At 34.2% G+C, this 19,593-nt stretch overlaps 1 protein-coding gene and 2 long non-coding RNA genes across 10 annotated transcripts in view; 1 reads left to right on the top strand and 2 right to left on the bottom strand.

The window, feature by feature from the left end:
- The window catches only part of LOC127924144 (NACHT, LRR and PYD domains-containing protein 12-like), a 49,578-nt gene extending 31,284 nt beyond the window's left edge, over positions 1 to 18,294 (bottom strand). The window contains 3 exon segments of the mRNA XM_052508589.1: positions 5,514 to 5,657; positions 15,348 to 15,415; positions 18,241 to 18,294. Coding sequence (XP_052364549.1) covers positions 5,514 to 5,641 — 128 coding nt within the window. The 5' untranslated portion in view covers positions 5,642 to 5,657; positions 15,348 to 15,415; positions 18,241 to 18,294.
- On the top strand, positions 1,774 to 2,532 carry LOC127924146 (uncharacterized). 3 transcript variants are annotated; one of them, XR_008116924.1, is made up of 3 exons: positions 1,774 to 1,993; positions 2,054 to 2,203; positions 2,324 to 2,532. It is a non-coding gene; the product is annotated as an uncharacterized LOC127924146 (long non-coding RNA). The 3 variants fall into 3 exon arrangements; XR_008116923.1 differs by having other exon boundaries at positions 1,785 to 2,023; positions 2,084 to 2,203; XR_008116925.1 differs by having other exon boundaries at positions 1,785 to 2,023; positions 2,144 to 2,203.
- LOC127924147 (uncharacterized) lies at positions 2,653 to 5,235 on the bottom strand. Of its 6 annotated transcripts, XR_008116928.1 has the most exons (4): positions 5,097 to 5,235; positions 4,537 to 4,886; positions 3,183 to 4,466; positions 2,871 to 3,061 (listed from the first exon to the last, which is right to left on the bottom strand). It is a non-coding gene; the product is annotated as an uncharacterized LOC127924147 (long non-coding RNA). The 6 variants fall into 6 exon arrangements; XR_008116927.1 differs by lacking the exon at positions 2,871 to 3,061 and adding an exon at positions 2,653 to 2,817 and having other exon boundaries at positions 4,537 to 5,235; XR_008116926.1 differs by having other exon boundaries at positions 4,817 to 5,235.
- Positions 18,295 to 19,593: the final 1,299 nt, after the last annotated feature.

The raw sequence follows: 19,593 nt of genomic DNA on the forward strand, positions 1-19,593 counted from the left end.
GCTTGTAGACTATAACTGATGCTTCATGGTCCATCATATTGCTGCTTGTAGATTATAACTGATGCTTCATGGTCCATCATATTGCTGCTTGTAGACTATAACTGATGCTTCATGGTCCATCATATTGCTGCTTGTAGACTATAACTGATGCTTCATGGTCCATCATATTGCTGCTTGTAGTCTATAACTGATGCTTCATGGTCCATCATATTGCTGCTTGTAGACTATAACTGATGCTTCATGGTCCATCATATTGCTGCTTGTAGTCTATAACTGATGCTTCATGGTCCATCATATTGCTGCTTGTAGACTATAACTGATGCTTCATGGTCCATCATATTGCTGCTTGTAGATTATAACTGATGCTTCGTGGTCCATCATATTGCTGCTTGTAGATTATAACTGATGCTTCGTGGTCCATCATATTGCTGCTTGTAGACTATAACTGATGCTTCATGGTCCATCATATTGCTGCTTGTAGACTATAACTGATGCTTCATGGTCCATCATATTGCTGCTTGTAGTCTATAACTGATGCTTCATGGTCCATCATATTGCTGCTTGTAGACTATAACTGATGCTTCATGGTCCATCATATTGCTGCTTGTAGACTATAACTGATGCTTCATGGTCCATCATATTGCTGCTTGTAGATTATAACTGATGCTTCGTGGTCCATCATATTGCTGCTTGTAGATTATAACTGATGCTTCGTGGTCCATCATATTGCTGCTTGTAGACTATAACTGATGCTTCGTGGTCATATGCTCCCATCTATCGGACATGTTGCAATGAAAAGTTATTAATTCACCTACAGACGTTGGTGGGACTGCTGAGAAATAAAGTGTATTTTTTTGGTTAATTCCTTAGATCTCTAACCTGCCCCACATATCTCAAGCCAACTGCTGGACTTTCACATAGAAGTTACTTGGTCATCCAGTTCAAACCACATTTGAAAAATAAAACATGTGGCTCGTTGATCAAGTGTTCTGCCTTGCAATAACATAACAAAACAAAAACAGCAAAATGCTGAGACAGGTTTTGATTAACAAAATAATCAGTGCTATTTAGTACCATAATGGTATTTACTAACAATATTATTACTATAAACAGTTTCTAAAATAATTCGGGTTAAGGTTAATGCTAAAATAGGTAATACATAGTGTTAGATGATGATGTAAAAGGTCTTTATAAATACATTTGATTGATTGTTAGGTTCAGGGATTTTAAGGTAAAAAACATTATGGGTTTATAGGTCTCTTGCTCCTCCCTGTGGCCTTCTGTGTACTACATATTTCATTCACGACACCTGCTAGGCTCATAATCTGAAATAGCAACTGCGTCAGATCTACAAATCAATGAGCTGGACCTGTCCATTTGTTTTCTAACTCAGTGAAACTGCGCAGCTTTCACTCAATCCGATGTCTACGAACGAACATTTCGATGCTTATCAAATTACCCAGCAGCCATTTAGAAACAACAAGTAGTCAAAACAAGTGTTATTTCTTAATTAAAAAATGTCTTCTGGCTGTTTAAATCGGCCTCATCTTGAAAAAGAGGACAGGTTTTGTTTAGGTTGTATACCTTTTTCTGAAAACAAATATGCTTAACCATGACCAGAAAATGTTTAAGGTTTAGCACTGTGGGTCACCATATTAAATTAAAGCTATGCATGAGGTCTCTAGTCCCACCTCGTGAGCTAGTAGATAAGAGTTAACAGCAGGTGTCCTAAGTAGTTAAGAGTTAACAGCAGGTGTCCTAAGTAGGTAAGAGTTAACAGCAGGTGTCCTAAGTAGTTAAGAGTTAACAGCAGGTGTCCTAAGTAGTTAAGAGTTAACAGCAGCTGTCCTAAGTAGTTAAGAGTTAACAGCAGCTGTCCTAAGTAGTTAAGAGTTAACAGCAGGTGTCCTAAGTAGTTAAGAGTTAACAGCAGGTGTCCTAAGTAGTTAAGAGTTAACAGCAGCTGTCCTAAGTAGTTAAGAGTTAACAGCAGGTGTCCTAAGTAGTTAAGAGTTAACAGCAGGTGTCCTAAGTAGTTAAGAGTTAAAAACAGCTGTCCTAAGTAGTTAAGAGTTAACAGCAGGTGTCCTAAGTAGTTAAGAGTTAACAGCAGCTGTCCTAAGTAGTTAAGAGTTAACAGCAGGTGTCCTAAGTAGTTAAGAGTTAACAGCAGGTGTCCTAAGTAGTTAAGAGTTAACAGCAGGTGTCCTAGGTAGTTAAGAGTTAACAGCAGGTGTCCTAAGTAGTTAAGAGTTAACAGCAGGTGTCCTAAGTAGTTAAGAGTTAACAGCAACTGTCCTAAGTAGTTAAGAGTTAACAGCAGGTGTCCTAAGTAGTTAATAGTTAACAGCAGGTGTCCTAAGTAGTTAAGAGTTAACAGCAGGTGTCCTAAGTAGTTAAGAGTTAACAGCAGGTGTCCTAAGTAGTTAAGAGTTAACAGCAGGTGTACTATAATACTATAGAATAATGCAGTGAGTCAGTGGTTCCTGAGCCACATGTAATTGCATTGCAGTAGGTAAAAATAATGTTTGATATTTCTATATGATCAATCAATAAATAATGTAGACCTACATGCAACAGTATGTCTTGTGCTTTTGGCAGTGATTTATGTATAATAATTATAATAAGTCATACCATTTATGTCTGCACAGCATTTTGTCTTCATTTTGGCTGATTAACTCAGGCTTTCACCCAGCAGCTGAGGAGTTGGTGCTGTGGCCAAAAGGTGGCTGGTTCAAATCCCGGGCCGGGAAAAAACCCACCAGAAGTGATCTGATGACTGGAAGGCTGCTTGATTCACATCCTCTAAACATTAACCTTCACCAGAAGTGATCTGATGACTGGAAGGCTGCGTGATTCACATCCTCTAATCATTAACCTTCACCAGAAGTGATCTGATGACTGGAAGGCTGCTTGATTCACATCCTCTAAACATTAACCTTCACCAGAAGTGATCTGATGACTGGAAGGCTGCTTGATTCACATCCTCTAAACATTAACCTTCACCAGAAGTGATCTAATGACTGGAAGGCTGCTTGATTCACATCCTCTAAACATTAACCTTCACCAAGTGATCTGATGACTGGAAGGCTGCTTGATTCACATCCTCTAAACATGAACCTTCACCAGAAGTGATCTGATGACTGGAAGGCTGCTTGATTCACATCCTCTAAAACATTAACCTTCACCAGAAGTGATCTGATGACTGGAAGGCTGCTTGATTCACATCCTCTAAACATTAACCTTCACCAGAAGTGATCTGATGACTGGAAGGCTGCTTGATTCACATCCTCTAAACATGAACCTTCACCAGAAGTGATCTGATGACTGGAAGGCTGCTTGATTCACATCCTCTAAACATTAACCTTCACCAGAAGTGATCTGATGACTGGAAGGCTGCTTGATTCACATCCTCTAAACATTAACCTTCACCAGAAGTGATCTGATGACTGGAAGGCTGCTTGATTCACATCCTCTAAACATTAACCTTCACCAGAAGTGATCTGATGACTGGAAGGCTGCTTGATTCACATCCTCTAAACATTAACCTTCACCAGAAGTGATCTAATGACTGGAAGGCTGCTTGATTCACATCCTCTAAACATTAACCTTCACCAGAAGTGATCTGATGACTGGAAGGCTGCTTGATTCACATCCTCTAAACATTAACCTTCACCAGAAGTGATCTGATGACTGGAAGGCTGCTTGATTCACATCCTCTAAACATTAACCTTCACCAGAAGTGATCTGATGACTGGAAGGCTGCTTGATTCACATCCTCTAAACATTAACTTTCTGTTGATCAGAACTCTAGAGGTTCTTCTTCACTGAACCAAAATATATATATAATGTTTTAGTGCTTCCATATATTAAGGAAGTGATAGAAGCCTTTTTGGTTCTAGAAGGAACCTTCTGTTCTAAGAGTGTATAATAATAAACACGTTGTTCTTCTGATGATTTAATTATCTACATCATGTTATTTCAAGTTCTCCCTTTGGACACAACATCATGTTGTTAAATAATAATCCTAAATTGTGCATGGCTGTAAATGGGGCAGTTGAAGGCATCTAGGTTGTAATATGTGTTTGATGAAAATGAACATTGTATGCAACGTTGTGGGCAACATTATTGGCAAGGGACTTGATACCTTCTATGCCAAAGATATTTAGAATTGTTAAACGGAAGTGAAGAGTGTTGATCAACGGAAGTGTTGATATAACGGTTATATTGTCTAAAAGATGCATTCCATTATATTAGGTAATCATTAAGAGAAGGCAAAGTGGTTGTGTCATGTGGAAATTCTATCAAATGTCTAACATTGCAACGAGTACAGTCAGGGTGCCAAGGAACCCCTGCAGTACCTCCACAGACCCCGGATTGAGAACCCCTGCAGGACCTCCACAGACCCCGGATTGAGAACCCCTGCAGTACCTCCACAGACCCCGGATTGAGAACCCCTGCAGTACCTCCACAGACCCCGGATTGAGAACCCCTTCAGTACCTCCCCAGACCCCGAATTGAGAACCCCTGCAGTACCTCCACAGACCCCGGATTGAGAACCCCTGCAGTACCTCCACAGACCCCGAATTGAGAACCCCTGCAGTACCTCCACAGACCCCGGATTAAGAACCCCTGCAGTACCTCCACAGACCCCGAATTGAGAACCCCTGCAGTACCTCCACAGACCCCGGATTGTGAACCCCTGCAGTACCTCCACAGACCCCAGATTGAGAACCCCTGCAGTACATCCGCAGACCCCGGATTGAGAACCCCTGCAGTACCTCCCCAGATCCCGGATTGAGAACCCCTGCAGTACCTCCACAGACCCCGGATTGAGAACCCCTGCAGTACCTCCACAGACCCCGGATTGAGAACCCCTGCAGTACCTCCACAGACCCCGGATTAAGAACCCCTGCAGTACCTCCACAGACCCCGAATTGAGAACCCCTGCAGTACCTCCACAGACCCCGGATTGTGAACCCCTGCAGTACCTCCACAGACCCCGGATTGAGAACCCCTGCAGTACATCCGCAGACCCCGGATTGAGAACCCCTGCAGTACCTCCCCAGACCCCGGATTGAGAACCCCTGCAGTACCTCCACAGACCCCGGATTGAGAACCCCTGCAGTACCTCCACAGACCCCGGATTGAGAACCCCTGCAGTATCTCCACAGACCCCGGATTGAGAACCCCTGTAGTACCTCCACAGACCCCGGATTGAGACCCCTGATTTAGCAGATGCTCTTATCCAGAGCGATTTACAGTAAGTGCTTTCATCTTAATTAAGATAGCTATGTGAATATATATATATATATATATATATATATATAGAGAGAGATTTTAGATGGGTATATATATATATGTATATATATACCCATCCCAAATCTATTTGTTAAAAATCTGAGAACAGTAATATTGAAGGTACCCATAAGCAACCATTTCTGATTAATAAACAAATGTGAACATTTTGGAAATAAACTCATAATAATGATATAAAAAAATTGTCATCTCACCTCTTAGCTTTGGTGTCATGTTCCCCAGAGAGACTCATTTTAGAGGCAGGGCCACCCTCCTCTCTCTCCCCAGAGAGACTCATTTTAGAGGCAGGGCCACCCTCCTTTCTCTCCCCAGAGAGACTCATTTTAGAGCACTGACCCCTAAACAGAGATCCAGCATGTTGGTTGTGGTTAACACAGTAATTATTTAATGTTAAATGTTATCATTTATTAATTTTCTCTTATAAAACATTTACTAACAGACATAGAAACAATCAGATGATTTAATGCATCACATGAAAACGTAGTTGTGACATTTAATCTCCACGGTAACTGTTGGTATTAACAATAAGTCACTGTTAATTAACCTGAGGGAGAAATCATTGATCCATTCAGAAAGGTTTTATGCATCAAGTAAGAGATTTTATATTATGTAAAGTAGACTAGGTTATAATGTATATTAGTGGGTTGGTAGTGATATGTAGATGTTATATTATGTAAAGTAGACTAGGTTATAATGTATATTAGTGGGTTGGTAGTGATATGTAGATGTTATATTATGTAAAGTAGACTAGGTTATAATGTATAGTAGTGGGTTGGTAGTGATATGTAGATGTTATATTATGTAAAGTAGACTAGGTTATAATGTATAGTAGTGGGTTGGTAGTGATATGTAGATGTTATATTATGTAAAGTAGACTAGGTTATAATGTATATTAGTGGGTTGGTAGTGATATGTAGATGTTATATTATGTAAAGTAGACTAGGTTATAATGTATATTAGTGGGTTGGTAGTGATATGTAGATGTTATATTATGTAAAGTAGACTAGGTTATAATGTATAGTAGTGGGTTGGTAGTGATATGTAGATGTTATATTATGTAAAGTAGACTAGGTTATAATGTATAGTAGTGGGTTGTTAGTGATATGTTATATTATGTAAAGTAGACTAGGTTATAATGTATAGTAGTGGGTTGTTAGTGATATGTTATATTATGTAAAGTAGACTAGGTTATAATGTATAGTAGTGGGTTGGTAGTGATATGTTATATTATGTAAAGTAGACTAGGTTATAATGTATAGTAGTGGGTTGTTAGTGATATGTAGATGTTAGATTATGTCAAGTAGACTAGGTTATAATGTATAGTAGTGGGTTGTTAGTGATATGTAGATGTTATATTATGTAAAGTAGACTAGGTTATAATGTATAGTAGTGGGTTGTTAGTGATATGTTATATTATGTAAAGTAGACTAGGTTATAATGTATAGTAGTGGGTTGTTAGTGATATGTAGATGTTATATTATGTAAAGTAGACTAGGTTATAATGTATAGTAGTGGGTTGTTAGTGATATGTAGATGTTATATTATGTAAAGTAGACTAGGTTATAATGTATAGTAGTGGGTTGTTAGTGATATGTAGATGTTATATTATGTAAAGTAGACTAGGTTATAATGTATAGTAGTGGGTTGTTAGTAAAATGTAGATGTTATATTATGTAAAGTAGACTAGGTTATAATGTATAGTAGTGGGTTGGTAGTGATATGTAGATGTTATATTATGTAAAGTAGACTAGGTTATAATGTATAGTAGTGGGTTGTTAGTAATATGTAGATGTTATATAATGTAAAGTAGACTAGGTTATAATGTATAGTAGTGGGTTGTTAGTAATATGTAGATGTTATATTATGTAAAGTAGACTAGGTTATAATGTATAGTAGTGGGTTGTTAGTAAAATGTAGATGTTATATTATGTAAAGTAGACTAGGTTATAATGTATAGTAGTGGGTTGTTAGTGATATGTAGATTCTATATTATGTAAAGTAGACTAGGTTATAATGTATAATAGTGGGTTGTTAGTGATATGTTATATTATGTAAAGTAGACTAGGTTATAATGTATAGTAGTGGGTTGTTAGTGATATGTAGATGTTATATTATGTAAAATAGACTAGGTTATAATGTATAATAGTGGGTTGTTAGTGATATGTTATATTATGTAAAGTAGGCTTGGTTATAATGTATAGTAGTGGGTTGTTAGTGATATGTAGATGTTATATTATGTAAAGTAGACTAGGTTATAATGTATAGTAGTGGGTTGTTAGTGATATGTAGATGTTATATTATGTAAAGTAGACGAGGTTATAATGTATAGTAGTGGGTTGTTAGTGATATGTTATATTATGTAAAGTAGACTAGGTTATAATGTATAGTAGTGGGTTGGTAGTGATATGTAGATGTTATATTATGTAAAGTAGACTAGGTTATAATGTATAGTAGTGGGTTGTTAGTGATATGTAGATGTTATATTATGTAAAGTAGACTAGGTTATAATGTATAGTAGTGGGTTGTTAGTGATATGTTATATTATGTAAAGTAGACTAGGTTATAATGTATAGTAGTGGGTTGTTAGTGATATGTTATATTATGTAAAGTAGACTAGGTTATAATGTATAGTAGTGGGTTGTTAGTGATATGTAGATGTTATATTATGTAAAGTAGACTAGGTTATAATGTATAGTAGTGGGTTGTTAGTAATATGTAGATGTTATATTATGTAAAGTAGACTAGGTTATAATGTATAGTAGTGGGTTGTTAGTGATATGTTATATTATGTAAAGTAGACTAGGTTATAATGTATAGTAGTGGGTTGTTAGTGATATGTAGATGTTATATTATGTAAAGTAGACTAGGTTATAATGTATAGTAGTGGGTTGTTAGTGATATGTAGATGTTATATTATGTAAAGTAGACTAGGTTATAATGTATAGTAGTGGGTGTTAGTGATATGTAGATGTTATATTATGTAAAGTAGACTAGGTTATAATGTATAGTAGTGGGTTGTTAGTGATATGTAGATGTTATATTATGTAAAGTAGACTAGGTTATAATGTATAGTAGTGGGTTGTAGTGATATGTAGATGTTATATTATGTAAAGTAGACTAGGTTATAATGTATAGTAGTGGGTTGTTAGTGATATGTAGATGTTATATTATGTAAAGTAGACTAGGTTATAATGTATAGTAGTGGGTTGTTAGTGATATGTAGATGTTATATTATGTAAAGTAGACTAGGTTATAATGTATAGTAGTGGGTTGTTAGTGATATGTTATATTATGTAAAGTAGACTAGGTTATAATGTATAGTAGTGGGTTGTTAGTGATATGTTATATTATGTAAAGTAGACTAGGTTATAATGTATAGTAGTGGGTTGTTAGTGATATGTAGATGTTATATTATGTAAAGTAGACTAGGTTATAATGTATAGTAGTGGGTTGTTAGTGATATGTAGATGTTATATTATGTAAAGTAGACGAGGTTATAATGTATAGTAGTGGGTTGTTAGTGATATGTTATATTATGTAAAGTAGACTAGGTTATAATGTATAGTAGTGGGTTGGTAGTGATATGTAGATGTTATATTATGTAAAGTAGACTAGGTTATAATGTATAGTAGTGGGTTGTTAGTGATATGTAGATGTTATATTATGTAAAGTAGACTAGGTTATAATGTATAGTAGTGGGTTGTTAGTGATATGTTATATTATGTAAAGTAGACTAGGTTATAATGTATAGTAGTGGGTTGTTAGTGATATGTTATATTATGTAAAGTAGACTAGGTTATAATGTATAGTAGTGGGTTGTTAGTGATATGTAGATGTTATATTATGTAAAGTAGACTAGGTTATAATGTATAGTAGTGGGTTGTTAGTGATATGTTATATTATGTAAAGTAGACTAGGTTATAATGTATAGTAGTGGGTTGTTAGTGATATGTTATATTATGTAAAGTAGACTAGGTTATAATGTATAGTAGTGGGTTGTTAGTAATATGTAGATGTTATATTATGTAAAGTAGACTAGGTTATAATGTATAGTAGTGGGTTGTTAGTGATATGTTATATTATGTAAAGTAGACTAGGTTATAATGTATAGTAGTGGGTTGTTAGTGATATGTAGATGTTATATTATGTAAAGTAGACTAGGTTATAATGTATAGTAGTGGGTTGTTAGTGATATGTAGATGTTATATTATGTAAAGTAGACTAGGTTATAATGTATAGTAGTGGGTTGTTAGTGATATGTAGATGTTATATTATGTAAAGTAGACTAGGTTATAATGTATAGTAGTGGGTTGTTAGTGATATGTAGATGTTATATTATGTAATGTAGACTAGGTTATAATGTATAGTAGTGGGTTGTTAGTGATATGTAGATGTTATATTATGTAAAGTAGACTAGGTTATAATGTATAGTAGTGGGTTGTTAGTGATATATGTTATATTATGTAAAGTAGACTAGGTTATAATGTATAGTAGTGGGTTGTTAGTGATATGTTATATTATGTAAAGTAGACTAGGTTATAATGTATAGTAGTGGGTTGTTAGTGATATGTTATATTATGTAAAGTAGACTAGGTTATAATGTATAGTAGTGGGTTGTTAGTGATATGTAGATGTTATATTATGTAAAGTAGACTAGGTTATAATGTATAGTAGTGGGTTGTTAGTGATATGTTATATTATGTAAAGTAGACTAGGTTATAATGTATAGTAGTGGGTTGTTAGTGATATGTAGATGTTATATTATGTAAAGTAGACTAGGTTATAATGTATAGTAGTGGGTTGTTAGTGATATGTTATATTATGTAAAGTAGACTAGGTTATAATGTATAGTAGTGGGTTGTTAGTGATATGTAGATGTTATATTATGTAAAGTAGACTAGGTTATAATGTATAGTAGTGGGTTGTTAGTGATATGTTATATTATGTAAAGTAGACTAGGTTATAATGTATAGTAGTGGGTTGTTAGTGATATGTAGATGTTATATTATGTAAAGTAGACTAGGTTATAATGTATAGTAGTGGGTTGTTAGTGATATGTAGATGTTATATTATGTAAAGTAGACTAGGTTATAATGTATAGTAGTGGGTTGTTAGTGATATGTAGATGTTATATTATGTAAAGTAGACTAGGTTATAATGTATAGTAGTGGGTTGTTAGTGATATGTAGATGTTATATTATGTAAAGTAGACTAGGTTATAATGTATAGTAGTGGGTTGTTAGTGATATGTAGATGTTATATTATGTAAAGTAGACTAGGTTATAATGTATAGTAGTGGGTTGTTAGTGATATGTAGATGTTATATTATGTAAAGTAGACTAGGTTATAATGTATAGTAGTGGGTTGTTAGTGATATGTAGATGTTATATTATGTAATGTAGACTAGGTTATAATGTATAGTAGTGGGTTGTTAGTGATATGTAGATGTTATATTATGTAAAGTAGACTAGGTTATAATGTATAGTAGTGGGTTGTTAGTGATATGTTATATTATGTAAAGTAGACTAGGTTATAATGTATAGTAGTGGGTTGTTAGTGATATGTTATATTATGTAAAGTAGACTAGGTTATAATGTATAGTAGTGGGTTGTTAGTGATATGTAGACGTTATATTATGTAAAGTAGACTAGGTTATAATGTATAGTAGTGGGTTGTTAGTGATATGTTATATTATGTAAAGTAGACTAGGTTATAATGTATAGTAGTGGGTTGTTAGTGATATGTAGATGTTATATTATGTAAAGTAGACTAGGTTATAATGTATAGTAGTGGGTTGTTAGTGATATGTAGATGTTATATTATGTAAAGTAGACTAGGTTATAATGTATAGTAGTGGGTTGTTAGTGATATGTTATATTATGTAAAGTAGACTAGGTTATAATGTATAGTAGTGGGTTGTTAGTGATATGTAGATGTTATATTATGTAAAGTAGACTAGGTTATAATGTATAGTAGTGGGTTGTTAGTGATATGTAGATGTTATATTATGTAAAGTAGACTAGGTTATAATGTATAGTAGTGGGTTGTTAGTGATATGTTATATTATGTAAAGTAGACTAGGTTATAATGTATAGTAGTGGGTTGTTAGTGATATGTTATATTATGTAAAGTAGACTAGGTTATAATGTATAGTAGTGGGTTGTTAGTGATATGTAGATGTTATATTATGTAAAGTAGACTAGGTTATAATGTATAGTAGTGGGTTGTTAGTGATATGTTATATTATGTAAAGTAGACTAGGTTATAATGTATAGTAGTGGGTTGTTAGTGATATGTTATATTATGTAAAGTAGACTAGGTTATAATGTATAGTAGTGGGTTGTTAGTAATATGTAGATGTTATATTATGTAAAGTAGACTAGGTTATAATGTATAGTAGTGGGTTGTTAGTGATATGTTATATTATGTAAAGTAGACTAGGTTATAATGTATAGTAGTGGGTTGTTAGTGATATGTAGATGTTATATTATGTAAAGTAGACTAGGTTATAATGTATAGTAGTGGGTTGTTAGTGATATGTAGATGTTATATTATGTAAAGTAGACTAGGTTATAATGTATAGTAGTGGGGTGTTAGTGATATGTAGATGTTATATTATGTAAAGTAGACTAGGTTATAATGTATAGTAGTGGGTTGTTAGTGATATGTAGATGTTATATTATGTAATGTAGACTAGGTTATAATGTATAGTAGTGGGTTGGTAGTGATATGTAGATGTTATATTATGTAAAGTAGACTAGGTTATAATGTATAGTAGTGGGTTGTTAGTGATATGTTATATTATGTAAAGTAGACTAGGTTATAATGTATAGTAGTGGGTTGTTAGTGATATGTTATATTATGTAAAGTAGACTAGGTTATAATGTATAGTAGTGGGTTGTTAGTGATATGTTATATTATGTAAAGTAGACTAGGTTATAATGTATAGTAGTGGGTTGTTAGTGATATATGTTATATTATGTAAAGTAGACTAGGTTATAATGTATAGTAGTGGGTTGTTAGTGATATGTTATATTATGTAAAGTAGACTAGGTTATAATGTATAGTAGTGGGTTGTTAGTGATATGTAGATGTTATATTATGTAAAGTAGACTAGGTTATAATGTATAGTAGTGGGTTGTTAGTGATATATTATATTATGTAAAGTAGACTAGGTTATAATGTCTAGTAGTGGGTTGTTAGTGATATGTAGATGTTATATTATGTAAAGTAGACTAGGTTATAATGTATAGTAGTGGGTTGTTAGTGATATGTTATATTATGTAAAGTAGACTAGGTTATAATGTATAGTAGTGGGTTGTTAGTGATATGTAGATGTTATATTATGTAAAGTAGACTAGGTTATAATGTATAGTAGTGGGTTGTTAGTGATATGTAGATGTTATATTATGTAAAGTAGACTAGGTTATAATGTATAGTAGTGGGTTGTTAGTGATATGTTATATTATGTAAAGTAGACTAGGTTATAATGTATAGTAGTGGGTTGTTAGTGATATGTAGATGTTATATTATGTAAAGTAGACTAGGTTATAATGTATAGTAGTGGGTTGTTAGTGATATGTAGATGTTATATTATGTAAAGTAGACTAGGTTATAATGTATAGTAGTGGGTTGTTAGTGATATGTAGATGTTATATTATGTAAAGTAGACTAGGTTATAATGTATAGTAGTGGGTTGTTAGTGATATGTAGATGTTATATTATGTAATGTAGACTAGGTTATAATGTATAGTAGTGGGTTGGTAGTGATATGTAGATGTTATATTATGTAAAGTAGACTAGGTTATAATGTATAGTAGTGGGTTGTTAGTGATATGTTATATTATGTAAAGTAGACTAGGTTATAATGTATAGTAGTGGGTTGTTAGTGATATGTTATATTATGTAAAGTAGACTAGGTTATAATGTATAGTAGTGGGTTGTTAGTGATATGTTATATTATGTAAAGTAGACTAGGTTATAATGTATAATAGTGGGTTGTTAGTGATATGTTATATTATGTAAAGTAGGCTTGGTTATAATGTATAGTAGTGGGTTGTTAGTGATATGTAGATGTTATATTATGTAAAGTAGACTAGGTTATAATGTATAGTAGTGGGTTGTTAGTGATATGTAGATGTTATATTATGTAAAGTAGACGAGGTTATAATGTATAGTAGTGGGTTGTTAGTGATATGTTATATTATGTAAAGTAGACTAGGTTATAATGTATAGTAGTGGGTTGGTAGTGATATGTAGATGTTATATTATGTAAAGTAGACTAGGTTATAATGTATAGTAGTGGGTTGTTAGTGATATGTAGATGTTATATTATGTAAAGTAGACTAGGTTATAATGTATAGTAGTGGGTTGTTAGTGATATATAGATGTTATATTATGTAAAGTAGACTAGGTTATAATGTATAGTAGTGGGTTGTTAGTGATATGTTATATTATGTAAAGTAGACTAGGTTATAATGTATAGTAGTGGGTTGTTAGTGATATGTAGATGTTATATTATGTAAAGTAGACTAGGTTATAATGTATAGTAGTGGGTTGTTAGTGATATGTTATATTATGTAAAGTAGACTAGGTTATAATGTATAGTAGTGGGTTGTTAGTGATATGTAGATATATTATGTAAAGTAGACTAGGTTATAATGTATAGTAGTGGGTTGTTAGTAATATGTAGATGTTATATTATGTAAAGTAGACTAGGTTATAATGTATAGTAGTGGGTTGTTAGTGATATGTTATATTATGTAAAGTAGACTAGGTTATAATGTATAGTAGTGGGTTGTTAGTGATATGTAGATGTTATATTATGTAAAGTAGACTAGGTTATAATGTATAGTAGTGGGTTGTTAGTGATATGTAGATGTTATATTATGTAAAGTAGACTAGGTTATAATGTATAGTAGTGGGGTGTTAGTGATATGTAGATGTTATATTATGTAAAGTAGACTAGGTTATAATGTATAGTAGTGGGTTGTTAGTGATATGTAGATGTTATATTATGTAATGTAGACTAGGTTATAATGTATAGTAGTGGGTTGGTAGTGATATGTAGATGTTATATTATGTAAAGTAGACTAGGTTATAATGTATAGTAGTGGGTTGTTAGTGATATGTTATATTATGTAAAGTAGACTAGGTTATAATGTATAGTAGTGGGTTGTTAGTGATATGTTATATTATGTAAAGTAGACTAGGTTATAATGTATAGTAGTGGGTTGTTAGTGATATGTTATATTATGTAAAGTAGACTAGGTTATAATGTATAGTAGTGGGTTGTTAGTGATATGTTATATTATGTAAAGTAGACTAGGTTATAATGTATAGTAGTGGGTTGTTAGTGATATGTTATATTATGTAAAGTAGACTAGGTTATAATGTATAGTAGTGGGTTGTTAGTGATATGTTATATTATGTAAAGTAGACTAGGTTATAATGTATAGTAGTGGGTTGTTAGTGATATGCAGATGTTATATTATGTAAAGTAGACTAGGTTATAATGTATAGTAGTGGGTTGTTAGTGATATATTATATTATGTAAAGTAGACTAGGTTATAATGTCTAGTAGTGGGTTGTTAGTGATATGTAGATGTTATATTATGTAAAGTAGACTTGGTTATAATGTATAATAGTAGTTTGTTAGTGATATGCAGATCAAGGCCTATACCTCAGCTACCAGTAGCAGGACAGAGAATGTACTGTATATAACCTACATATCATAGATGACCAGTCTAAACCTGTTCAGATCAGTTCACAGAGACCATCAGGTTTGTCAGCATGATAAGTGATCATAACTCCAACCTACTCTGACTATTGAATGTCTGACATCGACTAACCTTATAATAGTGTGTAGAAAGCCAAGACCAACGAGAGTTTGCCCATCTTTCCTACGTCTCAACACATTTATCCGACTTCTAATGTACTGAGAAATATGTGTCACAGTTTCAACAGCCATTTTATAACTCGTAGGCTACAAACATACTTTTAATTTCATATGAAATCACATAACTTACAGTCACTGGTGCAGACGCCTGTTTTCTTACAGATGAAGTAGCTTTCATAGACAACTCATTCAACCAGCCTAAACAACAGTAAATAAAAGATGTCAAATGGTCAAAGGAGAACACATGAAAGACAGGTGTTTTGCTACAGATGTAGGATCTTAATTTGAGACAGTTTACTGAAGCTTAAAAATGATGTGGATTATAATTAACATTTTAAAGTGGAAAGTGGAAATGACAAAATTCAGAAGCCTTTTAAAACATCAAATACACTGCAAGTTTTAGTTTTCCTGCAACAGGGTGATCAAATTCAGATCCTACATCTGTACAGAGATGATGTCTTTATCTGAAAAGGGAAGTTTGAGTTATTAGCAATGAAGTTGCAACTGTCAGCTGCTGTAAACCTCTGTGATTGGATGTTATAGACCCCAATCTGAATAGTTTCTTCCCCGTGGTTATAGCCTTTAGCTCTATGCTCAGTCTACCTATATCAATATATTGTTGTACGTAAACTTTGTGCAAACTCCACCGCCTGTATTCTGTCTCTTAATGTTTTATTTCACTAGCAGCACCATCACTACACTATAGAGGAACTATGGTACAATTACATTATCATATGAAATGTAGAGGATCACTACACTATAGAGGAACTATGATACAATTACATTATCATATGAAATGTAGAGGATCACTACACTATGTGAGGAACTATGATACAATTACATTATCATATGAAATGTAGAGGAACTATGGTACAATTACATTATCATATGACATGTAGAGGATCACTACACTATAGAGGAACTATGATACAATTACATTATCATATGAAATGTAGAGGATCACTACACTATAGAGGAACTATGATACAATTACATTATCATATGACATGCAAGAGGATCACTACACTATAGAGGAACTATGATACAATTACATTATCATATGAAATGTAGAGGTTCACTACACTATAGAGGAACTATGATACAATTACATTATCATCTGAAATGTTAAATGTAGAACTATAATATATGAATATTGATATATTGAATTTGACTTGACCACGTCCAGTCAGCTCCATGTTGTATGATTAAACTGACACCAACCTGTCTACCAGGAGACAGGCCAGTAGAAGTAGACTGTTAGGAGTGTTTTACTTCACTATACTAACATTACACCATACATTTAATTTATCTACTGTTAGGAGTGTTTTACTTCACTATCACTAACATTACACCAGACATGTAATGTCTCTACACACTTTACAATAATCCCTGGCAGGATTCTCAACTTGTAGCCTGAATTCACAACCAGAACATGTCAAGTCATTGAGATATTTTCTGTTCTGTTCTGTATATTCTGATGGATGAGGCCTGAGCTGGAATGTGAAGCTAACTGAAGTTGGCTAACTTTAGAAAACCAGTATATCTGGCTAGTATCATAGTTTACCTCTCAGGCTACAATCAGGTTTCAGCATCAGGCAGGTATCAACATGCCGAGTCAAGAGGCAACAACCTGGGTTGTATTCATTAGTTTACTCCACAGCCAACAGTTTTAAAATGTTGCTGTCACGCCCTGACCACAGAGAGCCCTTGGTTCTCTATGGTGTTGTAGATCAAGGCATGACTACAGGGGGGTGTTCTAGTTTTCCTATTTCTATGTTGGTGTTTTTGGTATGCCAACAGTTTTAAATGGCACTAATGACACACAACCTGTTTTGAGGAAGTGTAAGTTGTTAGTCTTTCCACAATATTTATTTGTCTCTTTCACACAAAATACCTCCCTGAGTAAAAAGTGTTAACAGTAGTTTAGAAAGAGAAAATGTTTGTTTGTTGCTTGTTGTTTTTTAAGTCTGTTTTGAGAAGACAAGTCTATAGACCTATGATACAGTAGGAGATCACCCTGGTCTATAGACCTATGATACAGTAGGAGATCACCCTGGTCTATAGACCTATGATACAGTAGGAGATCACCCTGGTCTATAGACCTATGATACAGTAGGAGATCACCCTGGTCTATAGACCTATGATACAGTAGGAGATCACCCTGGTCTATAGACCTATGATACAGTAGGAGATCACCCTGGTCTATAGACCTATGATACAGTAGGAGATCACCCTGGTCTATAGACCTATGATACAGTAGGAGATCACCCTGGTCTATAGACCTATGATACAGTACACTCTTAGACTAAAGGGTTCCAAACAGGTCCTCCGTCTGTCCCCATAAGAGGACGCTTTTGGGTTCCAGGTAGAATTCTCCTGGCTTCTATGCAGAACCTCTGTGGAAAGGGTTCTTCATGGAACAAAGGAGTTCCATGCAGAACCCTCTGTGGAAAGGGTTCTTCAAGAACCCAAAAGGGTTCCTAGTACCTAGTCTATACCAAAAAGGGTTCTACAAAGTGTTCTCCTATGGGGACAGCCAAAGAAACCTTTCAGATTCTAGATAGTGTAGGAGTGATCACCTTGGGGCACACAGATGGGCACAGAACAAATTCACCCCACACATCTAATTTATATCAAAAACATTTAAGGAGAGTAGGACTATTATAACACTGTCCACCAGAAATATAATCAACTATATGAATACACATAACAATATCATCAACTATATGAATACACATAACAATATCATCAACTATATGAACACACATTACAATATCATCAACTATATGAATACACACAACAATATCATCAACTATATGAATACACACAACAATATCATCAACTATATGAATACACAACAATATCATCAACTATATGAATACACACAACAATATCATCAACTATATGAATACACATAACAATATCATCAACAATATGAATACACATTACAATATCATCAACTATATGAATACACATAACAATATCATCAACTATATGAATACACACAACAATCGTCGTCTTACCTTTTATCTCTCAATAGAAAGTCTGGAATGATCATCAGGTCGTCAAAAGTGAGTTTCATTTGCTCTGCTAATTTACATATCAGGTTCTGCCTGTTCTCTCTCCCTCCCTCTCTCTTTACAGCTCTTACAATGTGCCTTGGCATACATTCTACAACTGTCTGGAACTCTATTCTTCTGTCTCTCTCCATCACTTTCTCTGTGTCCTCTGTTGCTGTCTCTGTGTCTTGTCTGGTGTCTCCATCATATCCTATTCTTTTGCTGTCTCTGTGTCTTGTCTGGTGTCTCTCTCCATCACATCCTATTCTTCTGTTGCTGTCTCTGTGTCTTGTCTGGTGTCTCCATCATATCCTATTCTGTTGCTGTCTCTGTGTCTTGTTTGGTGTCTCTCTCCGTCATATCCTATTCTTCTGTTGCTGTCTCTGTGTCTTGTCTGGTGTCTCCATCATATCCTATTCTTCTGTTGCTGTCTCTGTGTCTTATTTGGTGTCTCTCTCCGTCATATCCTATTCTTCTGTTGCTGTCTCTGTGTCTTGTCTGGTGTCTCTCTCCGTCATATCCTATTCCTCTGTTGCTGTCTCTGTGTCTTGTCTGGTGTCTCCATCATATCCTATTCTTCTGTTGCTGTCTCTGTGTCTCGTCTGGTGTCTCTCTCCGTCATATCCTATTCCTCTGTTGCTGTCTCTGTGTCTTGTCTCTGTCTCTCTCAGAAAATGTTGAGGTCTTAGGTACTATCACCAGAATATGTTGAGGGTTAGGCATACTAAAATACAACATTCACAACATGACAACACAACTACATAACACCATTAAATACAGTTGAGGGTTACTACAATACAACATGACAACACAACTACATAACACCATTAAATACAGTTGAGGGTTACTACAATACAACATGACAACACAACTACATAACACCATTAAATACAGTTGAGGGTTACTACAATACAACATGACAACACAACTACATAACACCATTAAATACAGTTGAGGGTTACTACAATACAACATGACAACACAACTACATAACACCATTAAATACAGTTGAGGGTTACTACAATACAATATGACAACACAACTACATAACACCATTAAATACAGTTGAGGGTTACTACAATACAATATGACAACACAACTACATAACACCATTAAATACAGTTGAGGGTTACTACAATACAACATGACAACACAACTACATAACACCATTAAATACAGTTGAGGGTTACTACAATACAACATGACAACACAACTACATAACAACATTAAATACAGTTGAGGGTTACTACAATACAACATGACAACACAACTACATAACACCATTAAATACAGTTGAGGGTTACTACAATACAACAT

Source organism: Oncorhynchus keta, unplaced genomic scaffold, assembly GCF_023373465.1.
Source record: "Oncorhynchus keta strain PuntledgeMale-10-30-2019 unplaced genomic scaffold, Oket_V2 Un_contig_3731_pilon_pilon, whole genome shotgun sequence".
Lineage (NCBI taxonomy): Eukaryota > Metazoa > Chordata > Actinopteri > Salmoniformes > Salmonidae > Oncorhynchus > Oncorhynchus keta.